Genomic DNA, 26,383 nt, shown 5'->3' on the forward strand with positions numbered 1-26,383 from the left:
TTCTTCTTCTTCTTCTTCTTCTTCTTCTTCTCCTCCCCCTCCTCATATCTTCAACTTTTTTTGTCATTGTGCAAGTACAGAGTCAATTAAATGCAGTGAAATAAAAATAAAAGTAATTATTATATGAAATAATATTATATCATATAATATAATAAATAATATTAAATAATAATATTATTGTGGATTCTATTATTGTTATTATCTATTATTATTAGTAGTAATAGTAATATTGTTGTTGTTTTCATGACTGTTATTATAGTAGCACTTTATATAGCATTTGAGAATTCATGTGAACAAAGTGTGAACATTCAACTCATCCTTGCTTACTCTGACCAGGCTTTGCTCATCTACCTCTTTGTGGATTTGCTCCAGCGATGTCGAGTCATTCAGATGGAGTCAGTAAAGGTACTACTGAGTTCTGCTTTTCTGATTTATTAGCGGCAGTCTGAACTCTGATAGAACAATAATGGCTGAACAGGAGATTCTTTCTGTTGCAGTCTCTAGAGACAGAAGGGATATTAATGCAGAATGTGAGCCCGGTGGAATCCCCTGTTCTTGACAGCGAGGAGGTGGAAGAGAGTGAAGATGTAGAAGATGCAGGTACACTCATTATTTATAACACTAATAGCTGGATCTCATTTACATTTATTTCTTTTGGCTTTTATTTAAAGTTACCTAGCTATGAGGCAATATCTGATCTGAAGATAAAGAGTTGATAAAATAACTGATGGGTTTCAGATGCAAACAAGTGTAATGCACAAATATATAGATTTATTTTTCATTTCTTACTGTTTAGCAAATTTTTTTAAAAACTTTTTCTTTCATATTTAGACGCATTTAATGTTATTATTTTGCTTTGAAGACATTTCCAAGGGGCCCGAAGAGAAACGGGTCCAACGATTTGTGCATTTTTTTTTTTTTTTTTCAGTCTTACTTACATGCTTCATCATTAAATATTTCTTAAAGACTATTTTTGGGAAGATTGCATAGAGCAATGCATCTTGTATTCTGTTACTTCTTCTGTGGGTCCCTCTGTGGAACTGTTTCCAGTTTCAGGGTAAGAAGTACAGTTGGTCTTCAAGATTTGTTTTATAATTCATATTAAATGCATAACATTTTTAATTCAATTCTTATTTGAAAAAGAAACGGGAAAGACGGTAGATCATGTAAGTTTAGCAAATCAAGATACACTAGAGCTTTGGGAATCAACAATACCATTTTTTCATGGAAGTGTGTGTGCTCAGTGCTTGCAGAATTGTAGCGTGCAAGCAGTTTAAAACACCTTGGACTCGTTTCACTACACTTACATTCTTACTATTAGGAATAAACAGTCATTTCTTTGGACCTATAACATATACCATATCAGTATCAGTATCAATGCACCACTCCTGGAGCAGTTGTCAAGTGGAAATAATTCAGCTCAGACATTTTCATGTTTTTCATTCATAACATACTGATTGTTTTTTGTGTTAAAATGTCACAATTTGTAAGCCAGGCTAAAGGTTTAGCTTAATGGTGGATGTGAAATATAAAGTGGTTCAGTGTTTGCTACACATGCTTACAGTAGAAGTTACATAAGGATTTACTTTTTTTGGCCTTTGAATCTCCTAGATATAAGAGATTATTTCAGACTAGTACATGACTAAACAAGTAGGTTTTCAGCTTAACATAACCTTGATAGATAGACACAAATAGATACAACTTTATTGTCAGTGCATAGTACAGGTACACACCAAACAAATGCAGTTTGGCATCTACCAGAAGTGCAAATAGTAGCAATAATGCAAATAGACAAGTGCAGATAAATATGCAGCATATGTACAGCATGTAATATATACTGTATATAGGTGTATATGTAAACATATGTACAGCATGTAATATATATATAGGTGTATATGTAAACATATGTACAGCATGCAATATATATATATATAGGTGTATATGTAAACATATGTACAGCATGTAATATATATATATATATATATATATATATATATATATATATATATATATATATATATATATATATATATAGATATAGATAGATATAGGTGTATATGTAAACATATGTACAGCATGTAATATATATATATATATATATATATATATATATATATATATATATATATATATATATATATATATATATATATATATATATATATATATAGGTGTATATGTAAACATATGTACAGCATGTAATATATATATATAGGTGTATATGTAAGCATATGTACAGCATGTAATATATATATATATAGGTGTATATGTAAACATATGTACAGCATGTAATATATATATATATATAGGGGTATATGTAAACATATGTACAGCATGTAATATATATATATAGGTGTATATGTAAACATATGTATGAGGGATGCTTTTTTAAACAGCAAACTTGACCCTTGTAAGAAATAATTGGTAGAATCTAATGCACACTGATGGTTTGTTACATTGAAAAAAAAAACCCTAAATGCCTTCCTACCTACATACATACAGAGATTTGAATTTAGAAAAATCAATACAGATCTCTAGGGATCATTTACTTCTAGAATTCTAAAAAAGGCCCCTTTGTAATCCATTGTCCATCCATCCATCCATTTTCTGAAACAAGAAGGTCACTGGGAACTGGGATCCGTTCACAGGGGACTCAGGGCACAAGTCAGGGGACACCCTAGAGTGGTTCCAACCCATCACAGGGCACAGTCGTACACACGCACACACATTCACACATTACATGCAAATTAGGAACACTAATCAGTTTACAGTGCATGTCTTTAGGAATAGGGGAGAAAAAACGAAGTATCTGGAGGAAATCCCCAAAACACATGCAAAGTGGAGACAGGAATCGAATCACCAACCCAGGAGATGAAAGGCAAACTTGGAAACCATTAAGACTCTCTGCATCCATAATCATTTGGAATCCTTAGAATTTCTTAGCAGTTTAAGTATTTTGAAATTACACATATAGTAAAATTCAGCAAAATTCCTCTTTCTTTTTAACGAGGTACTGCAAATTGACTGCAAATACAAAATAACCTCTGACTCCGATCTTAGACCACAAATCCATGAGGAATTATGGAACGCCATAATTATAGTACTGCTAAAACAAAACTAATATAAATCATTTCAATATTTAATTTCTAAGCTGATAGAAGAGTAGTCTATTAAAACCATGGCCAACTTCTAAAAGCCTTATTAAGATGAGCAGACTTACAAATATTTATAATAAATATTTTCTTCAGTAATGTATGCGGAAGTATACAATAAACCCTTATTATAGATATTCTTATTAAAATATTTTGTTATAAAAGTAAAGCCCTCTACTTAGTGTGGATGATATCTCTTTAGCATTGTTGTTAACATGAATGGATTAAATGCTAAAAAGCTCTACTGCTCATCTAATTAAATTATATTTGTTTGTCTTGTATTTTTTTTTACTTGCCTCTTTCTCTTTTTACTGTAAAAAAAAAAACCTCACAGCTCTCATTACGGAATGAATTCTCATAACATCTTCGAGTGTAGTGAGTCAAACAGAAGCAGCGTGACTGGAGTCAGAAGAAGCAGATGGTGGCTGTATTGTTTTTTTCATTAAGGGGGCTGAGGGGAGTGTTAACAGCATGCCGCCAGAGCACAGGAGCTTAAATTTCCCTGCATCGGCGCTAACTAATCAGGCTCAGCCGAGACCCACAGAGGAGAGGCAATAAGTATTTTTGACATACCATGGAGGGAGCGGTTAGCTAATGAAGATGAATGATACAGAAGGAAAGGACTATGCTGTCAGAGAGAGAGAGCGTGGAAAAAGAGGAGGATCCTACTCCAAACATCATCTGCCATCACAGCTACTGATGCTGGTACGGTTTCTACAAAGGCTTCCTGACATGACCTAACATGTAGCATCACAACAGGATATCATTTAAACAGAGCCCTAAGAGGCTGAAGGTGATAATTAGTGGGATTATCTAGAAACTGTCTGTCCATTTTGCCTTGCAGGAGTTTGAACAACAGCTGAGTAAAGCTTAAATGCCATGGCACAAAAAAACAGGCAAGATTTAAAAAGCAGTAGCTGCATTCTTGGCTACAATATAACCTAGATTTTCTGTTAGTTTTCAGACATATGCTTTTGCCCCAAGCACTGAAGTAGAATACAACCCAAGCATAAGAGCTGTTAAAGGAGCAAACATAAAAATCAAACATTAAAAGAAAATAATGTTTCTTAAGGCTTCTTTGTTTGTGCCTCTGGATAAAATATTAAAGGGAAAAATCCACCCTGAAGTATTGAAACATTTGTGATGATCTTAGTGACAATAATTTAAAGTAGTTCATGCTGTATATGTATTATTTTTATTTATAGGTTTTTTTTTTTACCCCCATGAGTGGTGTCACAGTGGGACATTGCTGCTGTTACAGTGGAGTTTAATAGAAGACAAATTTTAAGAATGTCAATCAAAAGGGTAACAAAGATGTTTTGCTGTTAGCTCTTCAAAAGAATGCAAGAGATTCTTCATGGCTATTCACACTGTGTTTATCCCAAGTCGCCATCATTCTAAACCCTTCATCCTAAACATTTTGAACATGGGGTTAAGGAACAGGTTTTATGCTTGTAATTTTAATGCAGTCACCGTAACAGGTGTCTTTGTAGTTTTTATCTTATTTGCACGTGGTTCGGTATGTGTCGTTTTTTTTTTGTTTTTTTTACTATGATAGTAGTATAGAACTGATAGTATCCAATACGTATGCACACACATTTTAATTAATAAATTGTATTTAATTGGGAAAATACAAAACTACAGGTTCTTCAAATATGGTTGAATGTTTACCAAATACTACATGTATCTACAGATTACAGAAGATGTACCTACTGTAGAAGGTACTCCTGAAAGATGATATGAGAAATTCACTGGAGCCATTATCTGTGTAATTCAACTCAATTTTATTCAAGTGAAACCATCCTTAGCCATCTTTAGGTTATCTGTGTTGTAACAGCCACAGTAATCTCATGGCAATCTTTACCCTGTCTATATCAGGGACATCCTCAGCAGTAGCAAGTGATTCTCAGGTGAAGGACACTCCATGTTGAAGTTGAGTTCTGCAGGATAGAAGCATTTAGGGTCAGGTACAAGGATCAAATCAAAGAGCACGGAGAGAGAGAAGGAGAGAGAGAGAGCGAGAGAGAGAGATTTTGATGGCATATGGGTTAACCACTTCATACCTGATTTGAACAGAATTGAGGATATCTTTGTTTAAATTTTGGTTGCAAGAATTTTAGCTTAGTGTTGTGCACATACCTAGAACAATGAATAACTTTTTAATTTCTAGTCTACATTTGAATAGCAAAACATTTGGCTAGCAGAACAGAACGCTACAATTGAATCTGAGGTCTAAAGTAAGTATTGAAAGTAAGTATTGAAGTTTAGAAACGGCAAACAGTGGCCAATAACACACATAATGGTGAGCATCCTGGGTCACTGAACACCTCAAGTGGGTTACAGAACATTAATTTTATTTGGGTAGATGCTTCAAGTATATATATACTGTAAGTATCTTAGGTTTGGCTCGGTTGATGGTTTAAGCGCCTTGTTTAAAGGCTCGGGGGTTAACCTTCAAAACAGTAACCTGGAGCGTTCGCTGTTGAGTTGCCATTGCAACAGTGTGTATACATCTAGAAGAAGTAGAAGAATACTTTATATGTCATATATACATACAATGCAGTGAATTATTTGAGTGATGTTGAGGTCAGAGCACACGGTCAACCATGATATGACACCTCTGGAGTCAAGGGGTTGACAGAGCTGGGGCTTGTACCCCAAAACGTCTGATCGGAGTTTTGACTGTTGAGCCACCATTGTTCATTATATACCTATATACTCATTCATATCCAATCAGTAGATTGAATCAGTAGTTCTACTGACATAAATGACTCCGGTGCCGTTCCCTAAAGGTTCCACACAAAAAAGTTGCCTCTGCCAGGAGGATAAAATGTGTCCATTGATGGATCTTTTAACAAGATATTGATTTTGTTTTTACAAATCAACAAACTGCTTTGTGATGACATTTTTTTCAGTTTCTGGATTATGTCTGAATTGTCCATACAATTAAAATCCTAAAGTAAAAAAAGTTTAAAATGCTCTGTACGAATAACATATCCATGATATTTCTATAAGTTTCAGCAACCTTGTTAGACATTACAGGAAGAAATTCTAATTCAAAATTTATAGGTCACATAAACAACCATACACAGTTGTTGTTTTCTCCAGTGGAAATAAATACCCAGAGCCCCCATATGTTTTGTGGTAAATTATGGCTTATTGTATAAATCCGTTTTAAATATTCATTTTTGCACATTTTTATTGCAAGTGCCAATAATTCTGGGGTTGACTGTATACGTATAATTCACCTCGACAGTTTGATAGCTCACCTCCTTCGTTTTCTTCCTGGCATTCATATTTATATATGTCTGTATCTTCTGACATGTTAATTGAATACAAAATACACAGCATATACCTTGTGGCCATATATCAACTCCTAGGGTTCCCACCTTGAGCTATAACTCAAGCAAATTAATTTGGCAGCGCTATGGGCTCAACGGATCTAGAAACTAGCAGGACTATATAGCTAAATTCAGTGATTGAAAAAAAGCATTTGGGAGACAAAAATGAATTTTTCAATCTATCAGTAAGATCATTGTAATTTGCACTGTGGTTTGCATGTATTAGTCGTTCTTTGCATTGCTTATTAATACGAAACTATAAGAGCTTTTTTTTTTCCAATTGAAAATGGTGTTTTTGATTTGCTTTAGTAGACCTCACAATGATGATGATGGCCATGGCACATCTTTTGTTGGCTTGACACAATTTGCAAATCAGCAGTTGGATGCAGCTTTAAAAGCATAAATAGAATTAACTTGGAACACTATCACTCATTGTAGTTCCAGTTTCATGGAATATTATTCTCTATGCTTTATGAATGATTTTCAAGTGTGAGAGTCAGCATTCCATCAAAGAAAATCATTTTAAATGGATAAGCATTTTTTTGAGCGTCCCCCCTCAACTGAGTGTGGCTATAGCAAATGAGCAATTTGCAGAGCTTTTTATTCAAAACAAAGAGGGCTGAGTCAACATGGAAAAATTGCATTATTTTAATTTCTGGCTTCTTGATCATTATTACACTAACAACTTGTATGTTGCAGGCTGTAAGGTTTCATTGGAGGTGTTCTTTTTACCCCTTTAAGTAAATAACATTAGTCAATTAGGTTCAAATTCTTTTTTTTATATTTTTAGCCGGTGCATGTTTTAGTAGGAGACCGTCAATGCAATCACAATCCTAAAATGCAATCACATTCAATGAAATGCAATCAAATGCAATCACATTCCTAAAAAGATGAGCGAAAGCTGCAATGCTGGGAGTGAACAGACTTCCAATCCACAAAGTCACCTACATTCCTGTAAATCCTCAGCAGGTCTACTTGTTCTCTGCTGCTTTATGCCGTTAGCGCATGATGAAGGTGCCTTTCATGGCATGCGGCCTATTATACTCATAAAATCCTTGAAATTGATAACCTATCTGCGTTAATGCACTTTTAAATAAAAAGTTAATGCTAAAGATTTGGTTTATTACAGCCGGTTGATGTGCACACCACTATTTTCTGTTGCCAGAGCCCTGCTTAATTTATATTCCAGGTTGACAGTGTCATCAGATATCTTTCGCAACAGCTCGGTATTCTATGATTCAATTAGGTGTTCACACTCCGGCTGCACAGACCGGCTTGTTGCAGTTTGATAAGAATCCCATTAAAAAGAAGGATGTCTCCGAGGAGAGAATGTGCATCTGCTATCTGCTAAGTATGGTAAGGGTGAGTGTAGGTTCCAGAAAATGTGATATGCAATAGATATTCATTCATCATGGGATGGCAGTGCAAAGTGCAGGACAAAATAAATATTTTTTGGTGCAAGGTATACCATTTCAGAGACATTAGTTGCAACTGGAACAGTTACATTCAGGTCTTCATTGAATGTTTGGTGCATGTGAGTAAAAAAAAAGTGAGTAAAAAATGTCCCTCATTTTTTTAATCAAAATCTGCAGAGAGGAAAAAAGAATTACCTTTCTGTAAGTGACTATGAGAAAGCATATTTTCTTGGTTATGTCAACATACTCTAGATATAGATTATAATTCTTTGTATTCTTTTGTCACAGATAATTGATTTCATCTATCATCAATGCCATGAAAGACGCTGAAGTATATAAGTAGTATAAGAAGGACTTTTAGGAGACAACTAAAGTTTAGAATTGGCAAGAAAAAAAGATCTGATAGGTAATTGTGTTTGAAAGGAATAATAAAGCAGGTCCCAGATACTATGGTTTGAGTGTCAAGAGCAATAATGTAGCTGGAGCTTTCAAGCTCAACAAGGTGCCATTTTGATGGACTACCTATGAAAAATGTAGAAGAAAACGGAGAAGGAACACAAAGGAGAACGAGGCAAGGTGGAACAAACCATGACCTATCATTTATTATCATCAGTGACTGTCATGTGACCTATAATAGGTGTGATTCTCACACAGATATATAAATGTCAGTGAGCTTCCCACCCGTTAGTGGAACTCTTGAGACCCTTGAATGAGTAGTGAAATGCCTAATTGTCTTCTTGATTAATTACTACTAGATTAACCACTATCTAATGTCCAGAAAGGATACAGGAGAAAGGACACAGATACAGACTGATTTAAATGTGCAATGATATAGTAATATGATATTGTTTTCAGTGAAATTTCCAAATATCGAGCTTAATCACTTTACCCATGTCAGAGTCCTAGTGGATCCGAGGAGTAACTCAGTAACATTGCGTGAGCGAATGCACCGTGGTTGGGATTGCAGAGCAATGTTCATTGCAAGCCATCTTACAAACACCCACACACTCATTTTCACCTCCAGGCAATTCAAAATGTCTGTATAGCAGGAACACTACTTGCTTTGCCTGCTATCCCACCAAAATTACCACTATTGCTTTTTGATAATTCATTCTTTTTCTATTTATTTCACCTATTGGGGAAGCAACAGCCTAAGACTTCATTATTCCAAGCCTCAGATTCCAGCTACTCCTGGAGGGTCTTCACTTGTATCCAAACAAGCTGTGATAGGCCTATATATCACTCCAGTGGGTCTGCCCTAGGTTCTCTGTCGAATGGGACATGCCTGATACAGCTCTAACAGGACCTGAGCAGGGATATCCTTGTAGGCTGCCCAAAGCACCTAAACCGTGTCCTCTAAAATTGAAGGAGCAGAGGCTTTACAATGTGCCAGGATTTTCACAAATTGTTGAGCTCCTTCCAACCAAGTGTGCCTTACAGAAAAACAATTTTTAAAGGCTATGTCACCCGGATCATCATGTAGTGTGATCAATCCTAATGACCCCAATGAAAGGTACAAAATTTAAGATACAAATTTAATGTACTCTTGGGGTTATCAGGACCCAACCGTGGAGGTAGGCCTTGGGGTAGTGTCTGTATGTGAGCATCTGGAGATCAGGGCTTGTATTCTTAAAGCGTCTAAGATTAAATTCAAAGAGCTTCTAATTTAGTTAAAAAAATTCTAACCAGGAATCTTAGTTTAAGAGTAATTCAGGACAAAAAAAAAGCCTCTTAAAAGTTGTCTCAAATCCTTACACTTTTTGACATTAAGAGCTCTTTTAAGGGTTAAGATGCTTTGTGAATAACTTACCTTTACTAGGATATTCCCTTTAACTTTAAGGGGAAACATTTCCAAGAATCTCCTTAGCACTAAGTATTTTCATGAATACGGGCCCAGATTACCTACATAATGAAGTCTGGGTGTCGGGTGCAATGGCAGTTTGTTTGCAGGAATGTGATAAACAGTCTTAGATGGGCAATTCTATTCAATTTAATTAAATTCAATTCAAGTTTATTTGTATAGCGCTTTTTACAATTGACATTGTCTCAAAGCAGCTTTACAGAATATAAACATAGAACAAAAGGTTAGTATAAAAAATAATATGAAGATTAATAGAATACAAAATTCAAGATAAATATTAGATATATTTAAATGTATATGTATTTATCCCCAATGAGCAAGTCTGAGGTCACTCAGGCAGCAGTGGCAAGGAAAAAACTCCCTAGAATTGAAGGAAGAAACCTTGAGAAGAACCAGACTCATAGGGGATCCCATCCTCATATGGGTGACAGTGGAGGGTGTGATTATAAATATACAGTCTGACAAATGTTGTATTGATGTAAAAGACGACATGGTTTACATCTCCTCTATAGTATCGCAGAGTCTGACTGGAGCTGGTAGATCTCTAGATGCCTCAGGAACCTCACAGAGTCGGCCTTATCTCAGTGGAGGTCCAAAATCTTCATCGCACGGAAGAAGTCGGAGCTGGTACAATTTCTGGATGCCTCGGGATGGGTAGAAAGAGAGAAGCAGTGGAGAGGGATTAACATACTGTAGCTGCTGTTCATAATATTCTGATGTAATAGTGCACAATATTATGGGATGTATTATGTGTATGCCTGACTAAAGAGATGAGTTTTTAATCTGCTTTTAAACTGGTAAAGTGTGTCTGAGCCCCGAACACTATCAGGAAGACTATTCCAGAGTTAAATACAAAAGCTAAATACGAAAACGCTCTACCGCCTTTAGTAGATTTAGATATTATGGGAACTACCAGAAGTCCTGAGTTTTTTATCTCAGAGAGCGCGAAGGATTGTAACATGTCAGAAGACTGGTTAGATACCTGGGAGCTAAACCATTAAGAGCCTTGTACGTAAGTAGCAGCAGTTTGTAATCAATTCTAAACTTAACAGGTAGCCAGTGTAGAGATGATAAAATTGGGGTTATACAGTATGCTCATACTTTCTTGTCCTAGCGAGAACTCTGGCAGCTGCATTTTGGACTAACTGTAGCCTATTTATTAAAGATGCAGGACAACCACCTAGTAATGCATTACAATAGTCCAGTCTAGAGGTCATGAATGCATGAACTAGCTTCTCAGCATCAGAGACAGACAGGATGTTTCTCAGCTTGGCTTATTATTTCTAAGGAGGCTGTTTTTGTGGTATGGGCGATATGATTTTCAAAAGACAGGTTGTTGTCTAATATAACGCTTAGGTCTTTCACTGTCGAGCTACTAGTAACAGCACATCCCTCTAAATGGAAGTTGAATTGTGAGAGCTTCTGTCTACTGGCTTTTGGACCGATAAGTAGTATTTCAGTCTTATTGGTGTTTAACAACAGAAAATTACAGCTCATCCAATCTTTTATCTCTCTAACGCACTGAGTTCATTTAGACACTTTAGCTATTACACATGGTTTTGATGAGATATATAACTGTGTATCATCAGCATAACAGTGGAAACTAATCACATGTCTTCTAATGATGTTCCCTAATGAAGCATGTATATCGAGAAAAGCAGAGGTCCTAGAACTGAGAACTGATCCTTGAGGGACCCTATAATTAACTGGCAATAAACTGGAAGATTCACCATTCAATTCTACAAAATGGTATCGATCAGACAGGTAGGAGCTAAACCAACTTAAAGCCTGTCCATGAATACCTGTGCAAGTTTGTAAGCCGTCTAGAAGAATGTTATGATCTATAGTGTCGAATGCAGCACTAAGGTCAAGTAGAACTGGTAAGGACATGCAGTCTTGGTCCGAAGCTAAGAACAAGTCATTTGTAACTTTCACAAGTGCAGTGTCTCTGCTATGATGGGGCCTGAAACCTGACTGAAACTCTTCGAGGATATTGTTCTTCTGTAGGAAGGAGCGCAGTTGAACAGACACAACCTTTTCTAGTATTTTAGACATAAACAGAAGATGTGAAATAGGTCTATAATTTGATAGTTCATTAGGATCTAAATTGGGTTTCTTAATGAGGGGCCTAATAACTGCTACCTTCAAAGATTTAGGGATGTAACCTAAAGATAGAGAGGAGTTAATAATATATTAAAATGAAAATTATGTCCAGCTATGGAATTGTATGGCTGGAGCTCAGCACAGGTTAGTGAATTCTTTATTCAGTCATACTAACTTAATGTAGTTGAGTTGAATGAGATAAATAGGAAAACACCAAACTGTGCTTTGTTCTAAACTTAAAGCCTGCTTATTGATTTTTTATAAGTAGCGGTTAGATTCACTGTTAATGACCATTCTGGACTGCCCATAGTGTTTCTCATTCATTATAAGAACAGGAACAGATTATTTAGTAGCTTCTTGGTTCTGAGGTCTCCAGATAATAACAAAAATCTGTAACAAAGTCACCTTGACAAAAATCACTTCAGATGCAGTGTCCGTGCATCTTCCCACAGGGTGTATCAACGCTGATTTTTTTTATCATGCTTCCCCATTGTAGTCTTATTTTTGTAACTAGGCAACCTTTTTTCCACATCTCTTGAGGCTTAATGTCATCCAGCACCTCTATGTAGAAAAGTGACAACTGCTCAAGAAAATGACTGTGCTCTTTTTTGGTACACCATGCATAGATAGATGTCTGCCTTGTGATTTGTTTTTGCAGAATGGAAGAAATCTATTGGCAGTTAGATGACGTGGGTTAAAATCATCATGTACTGTTTTCATTTCATATTCACTTATGCTGCATTGTTTTTAAATGTATTTATTTGCTTGACTTAGTTAATCCATAGATTAATGTATTCGTATTTTCTGAAAGATTTAATTAAAAGTCATATAAAAAGAAATCATATGAAAAGTTGTGGCTACTGCGTTTCTTAATCAGTCATAACTTTCCATATGAATTGGCTTAAGTGGCAGTTTTGTCACTAAAATTTTAAATGGTCTTATTAATTCTTTGCTTGCAAAGATCCAAAAAAGAAACTAACATAAGCAAACTAAGCAAAAACTCTTTTTACGCTGTAAAACAATTCAAAGTGGTTAAATTTTATTTTTTAGTGGTATAGTAATTAACATTACCTCCTTGACTAGCGCCATTGACTAGACATTAACAGACGAGACAGGTTTTGAATTTGACATAATTATACCTTTTTGTCGATTTCTTTTTAAACAGATTTATCATCAATTTTTTTGCCATGTAATCAGTTTACTAATCAGACCAGAGAGGGAACTCCATTTCTGAGCTAATGTCTCCAGCCCTGTAGCTACTCTCTGGTCTGATGAGATGCGTAAATAATTTACATAAATGCATGTGATTGCATAAGATGAGAATCAGCAACTGAGGCCTTTTGTAACAGAGCATCTGCTACTGAAGCCTTTCTGATTAAAATTTAGAAAACTGAACAACTGTCAGATATTTTTTTTTCATATGTTTACCAGCTCTGCTACCATATATAATTTTTTTAAGTACTGTGGCGACTCCTGGCTGTGAAGGCAGAACACAGACACAGAGAGGCAGATTGAGGGTCAAAAACAACAGCGATATTTTATTTTCTTTCCAACTCAAAGCACCAAGAAGCTTAAATTAAAGTTCAATCAGAGTGCTTAGCACTCCTTCCAAGTGTCCAACAACACTATATTAAGGAGAAATCCTTTTAGCTTGAAGCAGCGGTTGTACGGCATAGCGTGGGGCACTCTCAGAGGCTGAGCAGCGAAGAGGAAGGATCCAGGAGGCTGGCGGGGTGTAGCACGTTCAGGAGTGTTGTCTTCTTCCGCTCCATTAGGGCGGTCTGTGTGGGAGACAAAGAAACGGTGTTAGTTTACTGGTGGAACGTGAGCTTACCTCCCTGGAAATGCTGCAGTCCATGAAGCTCTCTCTCTTTCTTCTGAGGTTTGAGCACTTTGGAGAGCTGTTCTGATTGGACGCCGGCTTTTTGGCGGCTGCTGCATGCTCTCCAGCTATCCGAAACAAAAACGTGGTGCTCAACTGGTACTGTCCTTTTAGCACCACTGCAGTTGTAGCGGGAGGAGCAATAGAATGCTGTTGGAAGGCGGCGGTGCTCCACCGTCACGGTACTCAGTTTGTTCTGCTGAAATTCTTTGTTGAGTTCACTTCCATTCTGTACTCCACCTGTTGACAATTCCTGAGCTTGGCTCTTGTATTTGATATACTATGGTTTTATATGTCATGGCTACAGCACATGGTAATGGTAGTCAGTGCTGAGTAAGTAACCGGTATTCATATTTAAGTAGATTTGTAGTAGAATTTACTAAAAAAATGTATGTCATATTATACAAACTTAGCATCAGATATATATGTTTTATCAACAAATCAAACCTAGTTAGTTCATATGTTATCTCTATAGTAATAAAACTATTACGTACACATACAAAGTATGTTTCAATTTATCGGAGAAAGCAAAAGTCATCTGAAAGACTGTAACTTTTATCACCATCAGGCTAGATGCTGGTGTGAGGAAAGGTCACTGAAGATCAGTACAATGTTATTTTGATTGATTGAGGAAAATGGTGGCTCAGTGGTTAAGGCCCTGAGTTACTCATCAGAAATTCAGCGATTCAACACCCCAGCACCACCAAGCTAACACAACTGGGCCATTTAGCAAGGTGCTGTAACCTGTGCTCTGACCCCAACTCGCTTTCTAGCTTGGATATGTAAAGAAAATTGTAGTACTCGAATATAATGTACAAAAAACAGGTTTTCTTTGTTCTATGTAGGTGGCTCCACTGCTTTGATTGTTTGTGTCTAAAACTGAATAGCTAATTGTGACATGCTAACTTACCAGGATAAGAAGTCGAGCCAAATTTTATTTATGAACCACATTTAAAGACAACAATGTTTGATAAAAAAAATGCTGTACATAGCATCATATAATGTCACATTACTGTACATAACACCATAAGACAAAGAATGAAAATTAGTTACAAAAGAAGCTTTAAACTTAGTGTTTACCAGAGTTTACCAAGCACAGAAAAGGCACAACCACCCTTTGTTCTGTTACGACAGCGGGGGACAAATAGCAAGGGTGGAGAAGGTCAATAATGTGCTCTGGAGCAAAACCAGGAAGAGCTTTGTATACATATACATTTTAAAATCAATTCTGATCCAAACTGGAAGTTAGTGTATAGATATATATTTAATATTAGTAGATTTAACAAGTTATAATAGATGATTAAATTGTATTAAAAAGTTTTTTGTGAATGTCTCTTTGAACTGGCTTTTCGGGGTGAACGTGCAAAGACTAAAGGAGACATTTTGGTAATCAAAGAGTGAAGATTTTATACTTTAATGTCAGAAAATCCTAGATTCTTTAATGCATTGTGGAAAAGGTTCATATACATATGCATCTGGAGAAATCTATTCAAATGTAGTGGTAATTAAACTTGATTTCTTTAATTACCCATAGATAATCATTGTTCAATCAGACACTCTGACTGAGTATCAGCACCTTTAGTCCTTCTGTTTCTAATCAGTCTTTCTGTACTGCCTCTTGCCTGTCACTTGTTTGTGGACTTATTAGGATGCTCAGATATGTTGTCAAGTTTCTTTCAGCCCTTTGAGAGTCTCACTAGTGCATCATTTATTGCTCAACCCATTTACACATGAACCTATTGACTCTAGTTCTCTGAGTTACTCTGGTTATAACCTTTCGACCACAGTGCCTGGCCTGACTCTGACTTCTGGAAAAGGCCTAATAAACTATAAATAATGTTCCTCCCAACCATTAACAGACTTTAAGTGCTAGCAAGCAGAACAACGATTTTCTTTATTCTTCTTTACAAGCACATTTGTATGTTTTATTATTTACTAGAAGGCATAATGAGCTTTTGTAATGAACTTGTAATAAACCATAAAAAGAATATGATGATGAATTATAGATAAGAAACAATGCATACAGTCAGCACCAAAAAGAGAAAAGTGTACACCCAGTGCAAAAAGGAAAGTTACAGGGAAACGGTAGAAACACAACTCATTCTGACAGATGCATTGTTTTTTAAATGTCAACATAGCAATTTGATAACTTATCTAAATACTTGGGGTGGCTGTTCCTTAACCATGTTCAACACATGTAGAGATGAAGGATAAATTCAATTTAAGTCAAATCTAACATAAATGTTCTAGTAAAATCTTTCCTACACAATACACCACAACATCTTCATTGCACCTTGGCATGGATTCTGGTGGTGGCATGAAACAAATAACAGGAAAAAAAAGAAAAAACATAACAGAAAAATCAGAAATTTAACAAAAAAGCTATTTAACAAAAGAAAATCTTAAGATATAAACTTATATCTAGGAATATATAGTTTTTAAATGAAAACAAAATCATCAGTATTTTTAGCAAAAAATAAATAATAATAAAAATTTATGACTGAATTCAAGAAAAAGCACCTGATTCCTACTTTAAAATCATGGCAGTGAATCACTGATGGTTTGTCTGTCCAAAAGCTCTTATGAAGATTGGCATCAGAAGACTTTTGTAGAAGTTGGGGTCAGAGCACAGGGTCAGCCACAATACAGCGCCTTGAGCATTGAGGGTTAAGGGCCTTGCTCAAGGGCCTAAGAGTAGCAGCTTGTCAGTGCTGGGGCTTGAATCCCAATCAGCTACCCAGAGCCTTAACTGCTTGAACCACCACTGCATCATCAAGTCTGTTAAGTACCAGGATGTTTAACCAGACTGCTTCTGCCAGGAGGCTAAATCTTGTCTTCATACAGTTTAGCTTTTAGAGATTCTTATTAACAGGATAATAAACTCAAACATGCATCCAAGTCCATCATTACAGGAACACAAAATCAAAGTCATCTCAGTTTCTGAAATTGAGCCCTACTGAAAATATGAATAGTCTAAATTGTGTCCACATGCACAGTAAAAATTATAAACGTTAAATAATAAAATAAACATATCTTTTAAAACTGTTCTACATGGAGGACTGGTCCAAGACCCTTTACAAGTGTTATAAAGTGGGCCAGAACTGTTGTTTCTCTACAAGAAAGTTTTCAACAAATACTAATTCTTGGGATGCTGAACATTTCGAAACCACTACTTTGAAAATATAAACATTATTTTAAATAAATGGTTGTTAAAAATAAAACTTGTATAGCAGCAACATAGTCTGTTAATTATAGCTGGTCATTCATTGTATTTTATATATAAATGTTAAAAAATATATATATATATTTATATATTTATTTCTATTATTATTGATTTAAAAGTTACTATTAATTACTTAATAAAATATATTTTTTAGATGGTTTGTAGATAGGTTGGTATTAGATGGTTTTAGCTGATTAATCTTCTGCTGCAGATTTTCATCACTACTCTGTGTTCTTCTTGCCAATTTGTAGCATGATTTCTCCATCAGAAATTTCTTGTATGACACGAGCCATTCTAGCTGCTATTTAATTGAAGGATGTACTGTACTGTACCTCTTCCAACACTGGCAGCAATAATGAGTCTTATCATTATACCACATCACTAAGATCTCTTACCAACACTTCTGTCATTATATTGTGCTTCCTCGCAGATTGTTTCTTTTCCTTTCTTCTTGCTGCCTCAAAGTGAGAAATCCAGAGACAGGTGTGGAGATCGAGCAGCTTTCTGTCTTAATTACTGGGATGTCCGTTTTTTTCCAGAGCAGATGGATCCTTCTCAGAACTTAATGATTTAGCTTCATCCGTGCAATACATATTCCCCTGTCATTCTTACAGTAGACTTAATGTCTGTCATTCTTACAGTAGTCTAAAAAAACCTTCCAATCCGACTGCCACACCAAAGTATCATTACCGAGATTGGTGGCTGACTGACATAAACGATTTACAGAGTTATTCGTCATTTTAATGAACGGTACAAACTAGCACGCCATTAAGAATTAAGTTGTAAGCCCATTTTGCTTGTTTTATGTCTCTAATTTCTTTGATGAAGTCAGAAATGGATGCAGATGCAGATGCTCTATCATCTTTCATACTGCTGCATCTATTTAAGCCTAAATATAAACACATTAACATAAATACTTACCAAAATGTGCTTGTGTCATCCGAGTTTAATGTTCCATGTTGGTTTTTTTTCCTTCAGACTTTACCTAACACACTGTCATTTCTTTATTTCTACCTTAATTTGAAAACTCATTTGTCTTTACCCGCTTACATTTCACTTTTTTCCTGCACACACATTTCATATTTTGCATCTTTGGCTAAATATTAACATGTTAGTTATTTTATTTATTAGTTTGTATGTTTTTCATATGTTTTTTTAAATTAATTAATTCATTCATTTTATTTACTTACGGGGGCACGGTGGCTTAGTGGTTAGCACATATTCCCGCCTCCGCCTTGTGTGTGTGGAGTTTGCATGTTCTCCCCGTGCCTCGGGGGTTTCCTCCAGGTACTCCGGTTTCCTCCCCCCGGTCCAAAGACATGCATGGTAGGTTGATTGGCATCTCTGGAAAATTGTCCCTAGTGTGTGGTTGCGTGAGTGAATGAGTGTGTGTGCCCTGCGATGGGTTGGCACTCCGTCCAGGGTGTATCCTGCCTTGATGCCTGATGACGCCTGAGATACAGTAGGCACAGGCTCCCCGTGACCCGAGGTAGTTCGGACAAGCGGTAGAAAATGAATGAATGAATGAATGAATTTTATTTACTTAACTATTTACTTAACCCTTTTACTTATGAGTGCATCCAGGCCCCAATACTTTGGGCTGAAACTACTGATCACGGACTGTTCAGTGAACTACTGACCATTGGTTAGGTATTGAAGGCAGCATACTCAGCAATCTACAATTTACACAGCTGTCTCATATCTGCCTCTTCTTAAATTTTTATACTTTCATGTAAATAGTGTTTGACTGAAAGACATTCATACAAGTGCTAATTATATAAGAAATAATCATCGAAACAAAAAATAACCGTTTGGTAATAGTATTATGGTATTGTATTGTTTTCTATATGAAATTTAAAAAGAAATAAAAATGATCAGTATAGCATGACATTAACAGTGTAGACATTTTTAGATCACTTTCACAAGTCTGATATAATATTGTCATTAACATGCCATAGAAGGTGTCATATACTGACATCAGCTGCTATAATTTATCATCCGATATTGTAAAAAATATTCTGTCACACTTTTTATGTTTTACTTGTGTAACGCTTTGAACTCAGACACAGTCACAAAACAGCTAAAATGCTAAATACATACCTGCAAACTAGTCGCTTTTCGGCGAAATTCGCCGTTTTTAATCAAAATATGTCATTTGTGTGAATCGTGTAGATCCGAAGAGTTTTCTTTCAGCTGCGTCCGAAACCGCTTACTTCCATCCAATACTTAGGCGAAGTAGTGCTTAGGCGGCGGTTTTGGACGCAGCGTAGTATACCATCTATCAAGCTGATGTCTCGCGTCTCTACGGCCGCGTTCACACTGCAAGTCTTAATGCTCAATTCGGATATTTTGCTCAGATCTGATTTTTTTGTTTGGCTGTTCACATTGCCTTTTAAAATGTGGCCTATATCAGATACCAGTGTGAACTGTTTGCTGTTTCGAACTGACCCACATGCGCAAACAAACAATAACAATGACGTCACACGCAGCACGCCGTTGCGCTAAAAAGTTGGCGAGGTTATGGAGGAAGTGTTGTATCATCTGGTGCAAGCAAACATATCATGTAATGCTATAATGTGATGTATTCAATGCAAACATTATGAGCTGGTTCACGTAACCACTTTATATAACACTCTTAACACACACGTTACCAGTCACGTTTGTGTCACGTTTTCGCCGGCGCAAAAAGAAAAGAAAAAAAAAACTTTCCGCCGGCGCATAATTGTGACGAACGTCGATGTAGATTGACGTAAAAGTCGCATCAAATCCGCCTTGACTGTTCACACTGCGGCCACATTGGAAAAGATCAGATTTGGGTCTGATTCAGGACCACATATGGAAGTGGCCCAGATCTGATTTGAAAAAATCAGATCTGGGCTAGATTTGAGTGTTCACACTACTTCTGAAGAAGCCTGACCTGGTCACTTGACCCCAAAAAAATCGGATTTGGGCCACTTTTACATGCAGTGTGAACGTGGCCTACTTCTAATGACTTTTTATGGCGGATGGCAAACCAACTTTAGGTGCATTCACCGCCACCAACTGGACTGGAGTGTGAAACACTAGTAAGCAGATGACGCCTCACGTCTCAATCATCCTCGCGTCTTATATATTTGTGTTCATCAATTTATTAAGGTTCCAAGCAGGGGCGGTTTTAGGATTTCATCTTTAGGGGTTTTAGACCTCAGTGAGAATTTAAAACAAGAAGAGTTTTATATTATATATTATATGACAACTCTGGTAATAAGAATAGTGAAATTTCACTGCTTTTGGTTGCCGTCTTTGCGGCGATTAACTTTATAGATAAACGCATCCAGCTCTGACTGCGCGTGCACGCTGCGCGTACCTGTGCTTCTCCGTTCAAATAACGCACTTTTGAAAGACTACAACGCACGCGCGTAAAAAGCAAAGTAAAAAACCTTTTCACCTCTTGTGAGTTTGCAGGTATGTAAATATATAAGGATATAAAAATATAAGGATATAAAAAATTCAGGATATATATATATTCATCACAACACAAAAGCAAAATGGGGGACTAGGATTTAAAATCTCACACAATAAACTCACTAAACATGACCACAATTAAGATACAACAACCATATTCATATAAGGTATTTACAGATTGAGATTACTGTATTAGCTTGTACTGTACAAACTTACAGGTATGCATTTATCAAAGATTTTCTGATACTTGAGTGCAAGTCTGTTTGTGACAGTTGCAGTACTAAAGCCATCATAGCAATTGTAGTCCTTATCCTAGTAGCAAAACTGTTCCTCTCAATTGCACTCCAAAGCCATCTTCATGGATGCTACGTGCTAATCGTCCAGATATCTGCCATAATATTTGATGGCAAGATCACTTATTTTACGATACTGCTTATTTGAATCATATATTTTATGACAAAAAGGACAGGCTACACATATAAAACTGTCATAATGCATTTTATACAGTGGTCCAAACACATACAAAGCTCTGTTTTCAATGCTGGTGAATAGCAATAGAATTACTGAGATAAACACCCAAAGAAACAAGACCCTTTTTTGTTGTCACCATCATTTTAAATTTACTACACTAAGTTTTTTACGATGCTATCATTTATCATTTTTACGATTTATCATATATAATATGTCATGATAGAATCTCGAACTATTGCGAGACATTATTTATGTCACATGACATTTAATGTTTTTACAATTGTTATGAGGTATGTTTCATCACATCTGTTGTAATATATAGTGCTCAGCCAAACAACTGCACAAGATAAAGGAGAAGTGCCTCTGGATGTGGAAGGCACACGCTTGCTTCTGGTAGAGGTTACTTTCTCTTGTGCTTACATTAACTTGTGAGCTTTAACCTGTGAATGTGTGAACCCTGGTTTTGTGAATATAAAAGCAAGAGGGTAGGGATGTGGCCTCTGGACACTAAAAGCACAGGGTGAAATGTGTCTTTTGAGCATGGGAGTGTTTCATTTATATGGTATTCTTTTCTTCTTTTCTTGTTAGAAATATTGGCATTTTTGTGTTTATTTGCAAAAAAAACAAATTATCCAAAGCTCATATCTGGTGGCTGGTTTCTGGCTACTATCCTATACTAGCGTGTGACTGAAGACTAGGAAATAGTAACCTATAATATTAAAAAGCTAAGAACTAGAAAGCTAAAGGTCTGGGAAAACAGTATTGAATTGCAGTAGTATGAAAACATACATAACTTCACAAGAACACAGAACGAACAAGCCTAGATATGGACAGATTAGTTAGAGAAAATGAAGCCGATACCCATATAATTGATGTTAGTGATCAGGAAGCATACTTAAGGCCAAGATTGAGCAGTAGCAAGAAAGGAAGTAGAAAACGTCAAGCAGAGTCACGAACGTACACATACCTTTCTTGTGTCTCTTAGCCCCCTCATGCAGGAGTATGAATTATTCTCAATGTTCTGACAGCCTTCCTCATTTCCTCTCTTATCTCCATCCATATTTATCTGTCCTCTCTGTGTTCTCACCACTCCTCCCATTTATCTGCTCCCTGATTCATTATTTACCCCATAAAAGTGGTTGAATGCGGCCACAGCGCCAGATGAAGAGTGATGTGCGTAGCTGAAGGATGGCTCCACTCGTCCATGACGCGCACAGCTGCCAGATTGAGGCGTTTCACTCCCTGACCCATCCATTTTGCACTCTTATTGTCTGAAATGTACTTGTCACTAGTAGCAGCTATCAAAAGAAGACAAATAAGAAGAGAAAAGCAACATTGTCTTGTGCCGTGCCGCCATAAAACTGCTGTTCTTTTTCTATTCCTTTCGTTGCATTAGCAACTGCCAAGTCAAATTCCACAGAATGGATTCTTATTTGGCCAATTAAACTCATTCACATTCTGCTTTGTATGTGTTCAGATGCAGGCCTGCTACAGAAAGACAACACGATCCTGAAGCTCCAGGAGGAACTTCATCCAAACCTGCATGTGCTTGGTGTACTTTTCCTGAGCAAACGCAGCAGCCAGGCCTTCACCTTGATCCTACTTTTTCATTTGTAAGTAATTAGACTTTTTTAATATATTTATCTTTTGAGGTTATATATCATGAAACATGAACGAATTCAGAACGGTTGTCATTACAGTTTAAATGAGGGATATTTTATGCAAAGGCGTCAATAATTCTGAAGTGCTCTGTACGTTTTTTGATTAATAAAAGCCCACATGGAAAGGAAATCTCTGATCATATATGTCAGTGTAAACAAAATTATCCTTTTCGCTTATAGTCTGTGACCCTCACACTAGGCCAGGCCACCCTAATTGGGTGTCAGCTAATTTTTCACACCTCCCTGCATTACGCAGTGATTTACTTCCAGATTCTGTTCAATGACATAATGATAGCTTTCAGATTCTGTACAATGACATACATTTTAATGATAATGAATGTGGCACAATATATAGTGTGTAATTACCATTTTTTTCAGGAATCATTAGATCACAATTTAGATGTAAGTTCAGTCAGGACCACTTTGTCAAATGAGAATTTATTAGATGATATACATACAGTTAGTGTTGGCAGTATGGTTCTGTTCTGGGCAAAAAATCCAAAAAAAAAGCATGGACAGAGCGGGGAGAGCAGCAACTAGAAAAAAATAGAATAGACCCCCGTATAACAGAACCATTAATCATGCATAGTATTAGATATGCTCGCTTACATGTTTTTGGAAAAATAATAAATAAATAAATAAATAAATAAATAAATAAATAAAGTAAAAAAATGTGGAGATTTATAACGTAAACTGGTACAACGAACACAGGTTCCGGCATGGTGGAGTCGGGGTTGGAGGAGGGAGTTTAAATCGCAGCAGCAGCGTTGCGCTAGAAAGCGGCTCAATGAATGGGAATTTAAATGGTCGGATAATATGGATGTCGTGACCGGATTGGTGCGCATCGTGGACAGCTGATTAACAGCTGATGCACGCTTGACGACGTGGCCTGCCAGAACTAACGCGATGCTTGATGATTATTCCACTTCGAGACAAACCCCCTACTATTCAAATCATTTGTTTCCTCTGAAGTTCCAATGTGAAGACCTGGCACTCATACTCAGGTTTATCTGGCGAGGCTAATCATTACAGGCACTGAGGCTGAAAGAAACATATTTTGAAACTTTAAATGGGTAAATATTCTAGCTCGCTGGCTTGGAGCCAGGTGTAAGATGCATGAGCTGAGTGGACCACTTCTGGAAGGCAAATCTGGCACATTATTACTCACTTAATGTGCTAATGTAAAATGTATTTATTTTTAACAGGGCTGTACCAACATTTTTAAAAGTAAAGTGCACACAGTTTTCAGTATATGGCTCACACTCCACCCTTCTGTGACACCAACATCCAGACACAAAACCTCACCATTCGATTAATCAAATTATTCAAAGCACCAACTTCAAGATTTGAACAAATGTAAAGACAACATGGACAACATTCTTTCAGTGTCTATTTTAATTTTGTGAATTTAGATCATAACTACCTTTGGTCAAATCAATACATAAGAACACACAAGAACATAATTACTACTCAATTAAAACTAGATTTTTATTTTTCATTTATTTGCATGTTTTTTGAGGTGTCCATGTTCAGCATTGAATTACTTTGTCATGTCACACGCAACAGTGGTGTGTAATGGCTCCTGTAAAAATAGACACTCTCTATTTTTCTATTACTCTCTGTATTTCTATTACTTACCTAGCCTATAGTGGTGATACTAATAATAGTTTAGTAATTTTTCAGACAAATGTTTATATCTTCAGCATAAGTGCTGTCAAACCCATTTCTGCTCTCTGAGATTCCACAAGTACTTCAAAATCATTAAAAAATTTGAATCCGTTATCTTCAAACACTGAAATTCTGTGTATGAGGTAAAAACATTTCACATTGAAAGCCAACAGTGATTTGTAATAATAAAATAATTTATTTGTTTATACTCTTTGAAAATGTCCCACAAGTCCATTTCAATTCCGCTGGCAGTATGGATGCCAGTATACCGGTAAACAAGGTTCTAGACAAATTTCCTTGTACTAAAATCTGGGATTTGTTTATATGAAACTTTGTTCATGTATCTTAATATTTTGGGACTCTTCTTGCATTTATTTGAAGTTTTCCAAAATACTGCATTTGAGATATATGGCAAACGTACTGTATGTATGTAAGATGGATTTGTAGCAGATCTCCATAGGGCTTTTATTTTATTTAAGTATTAAACACCAGCCTCCCAAGCAGATGTTTCAGTCTAAACCAATAAAATAAATTCACTAATAAGCCTCTATTGACTCCATTGCTTGTTTGTAAAGAAACAAAAAACGTTTGTTTTTTCCACTGAGGAATACAGTTGGTATGTTCCAACAAAAAATGGTTCAATTTTATCATTCATGCATCCTAGCTAATAAAAGTGGTAGTAGTTTGCATGCATTTAGGCATGCTCTGTGCCAAACATATCCTTATGTAATAGTTTTATACCAGAACATAATGAAATTGTTCATGTTCATACCTTCTTGTCAAATCCAGTCTGACAGCAAATTTAGCTAATTCACCCTCTCAAAACTACATGTGAAAGTCTTTTTATAAAACTGTCACTGACTTCATTCAATACATTAGTTCTGATTGAGTCCCACACAGTTTAATTGCACTCAACTTCAGTCAGTCTGAAATAAACAATACCTTTTAAAACGGTATTTAAAACGGTGTGTGCTTTTTTCCTCTCGCAGAGATTTGTGATTGTTAGTCAGGGCATGTGCTAAGTATAAATTGCAAAAAAAAAATCAGAGAACACGATCATTTACCTGCAGAAATGCAGGGGACATGTCCTCAGTGTCCCATATTTTTGCTACTCCCGGGTTATTGATAATACTTGAGTAGCTTTAGTATGTAATTTTTTTTCACAAATTACTGCTTAAACAAAAGGCTTTTTATTTAAGCTTACAAAAAAACCGAGGCAAGGTCAGCAATCACATGTAATCTTTTTTTTTTTTTTGAATCAGTATTGTCAACAAGTTCAGCGGTACTGCCACTTTGGATCAATTTCATACTGATTTTGTGCAATTTTGTACAGAGCAATGATTGATTCTACAATTTCAGAGAAAAGCATCATGAGAAAATTGTTGGACATTATGGTTTTCAGGGATGGTATATTTCTCTCTTCCCTTTACGCTTTACGAATGGTTCTCTTTTGAGTGCTTGTTTCATGATTCTATAGTTAACTGCTTAGAGTTCAGCATACACATGATGCCTTTAAAAGTTCTTTAAGTATGCCCTATGGAGCGATCTCATCCCTGCTATTATAAGTAATAATAAAAGCTTCTTTACTATGTCCTAAAATAGAATTTCAATCATAAGCCATATTGGCTTTCAATAGTAAAACACCTTATTGTCCACTGTTGCATAACACAACGGTAATTAAAGTTTTATAGTTTATAGGGAACTGCTGCAAGCCATATGCAGCACCCTGTTTTTTCTTCCTGCATCCATACGATAGGCATGATCGAGACTCTCAGACCACGTCCAGGCCGACGTTAGTAACAAAGAGATTAATTTGCTACAATTTGATGAATTGCATACTAAGCTTGTGTAGCAAATCATTTACTAAGAAAATTATGCAAATAACATAAAAGTAGGGGCTGCAAACAATTGTAAAATGAGGTTTTTATGTGTGATTATTTTTTCTTGGCAAAAAAATTAAACTTGCATAAATGAACCTCGAATACAAGGCAGATAATTGAATTATGCTGTGCCTAAGAAATTAAATTACAATTATGTTTTTCACATAAGCATGTGTTCTGTTCATAAAGCATTAAAAGAAAAACATTGCTTGTACACAGTCGTTGAATATAATTATAATATTACAGATGAAAATGTGAGGACGACTTTAAATAGAAAAGCAA

General features: G+C 36.1%; 1 protein-coding gene across 2 annotated transcripts in view; it reads left to right on the forward strand.

Annotated features, from left to right (window-relative positions):
- Positions 1 to 26,383, forward strand: part of si:ch211-51h4.2 (uncharacterized) — a 117,788-nt gene that overhangs the window by 8,280 nt on the left and 83,125 nt on the right. For both annotated transcript variants that reach the window (XM_060864784.1, XM_060864790.1), the window contains 3 exons: positions 337 to 405; positions 498 to 600; positions 22,370 to 22,505. In XM_060864784.1, the coding sequence (XP_060720767.1) occupies positions 337 to 405; positions 498 to 600; positions 22,370 to 22,505 (308 nt within the window). The remainder of the gene's footprint in view (positions 1 to 336; positions 406 to 497; positions 601 to 22,369; positions 22,506 to 26,383) is intronic.

This window comes from Tachysurus vachellii, chromosome 1 (assembly GCF_030014155.1).
Source record: "Tachysurus vachellii isolate PV-2020 chromosome 1, HZAU_Pvac_v1, whole genome shotgun sequence".
NCBI classification, from domain to species: Eukaryota; Metazoa; Chordata; class Actinopteri; order Siluriformes; family Bagridae; genus Tachysurus; species Tachysurus vachellii.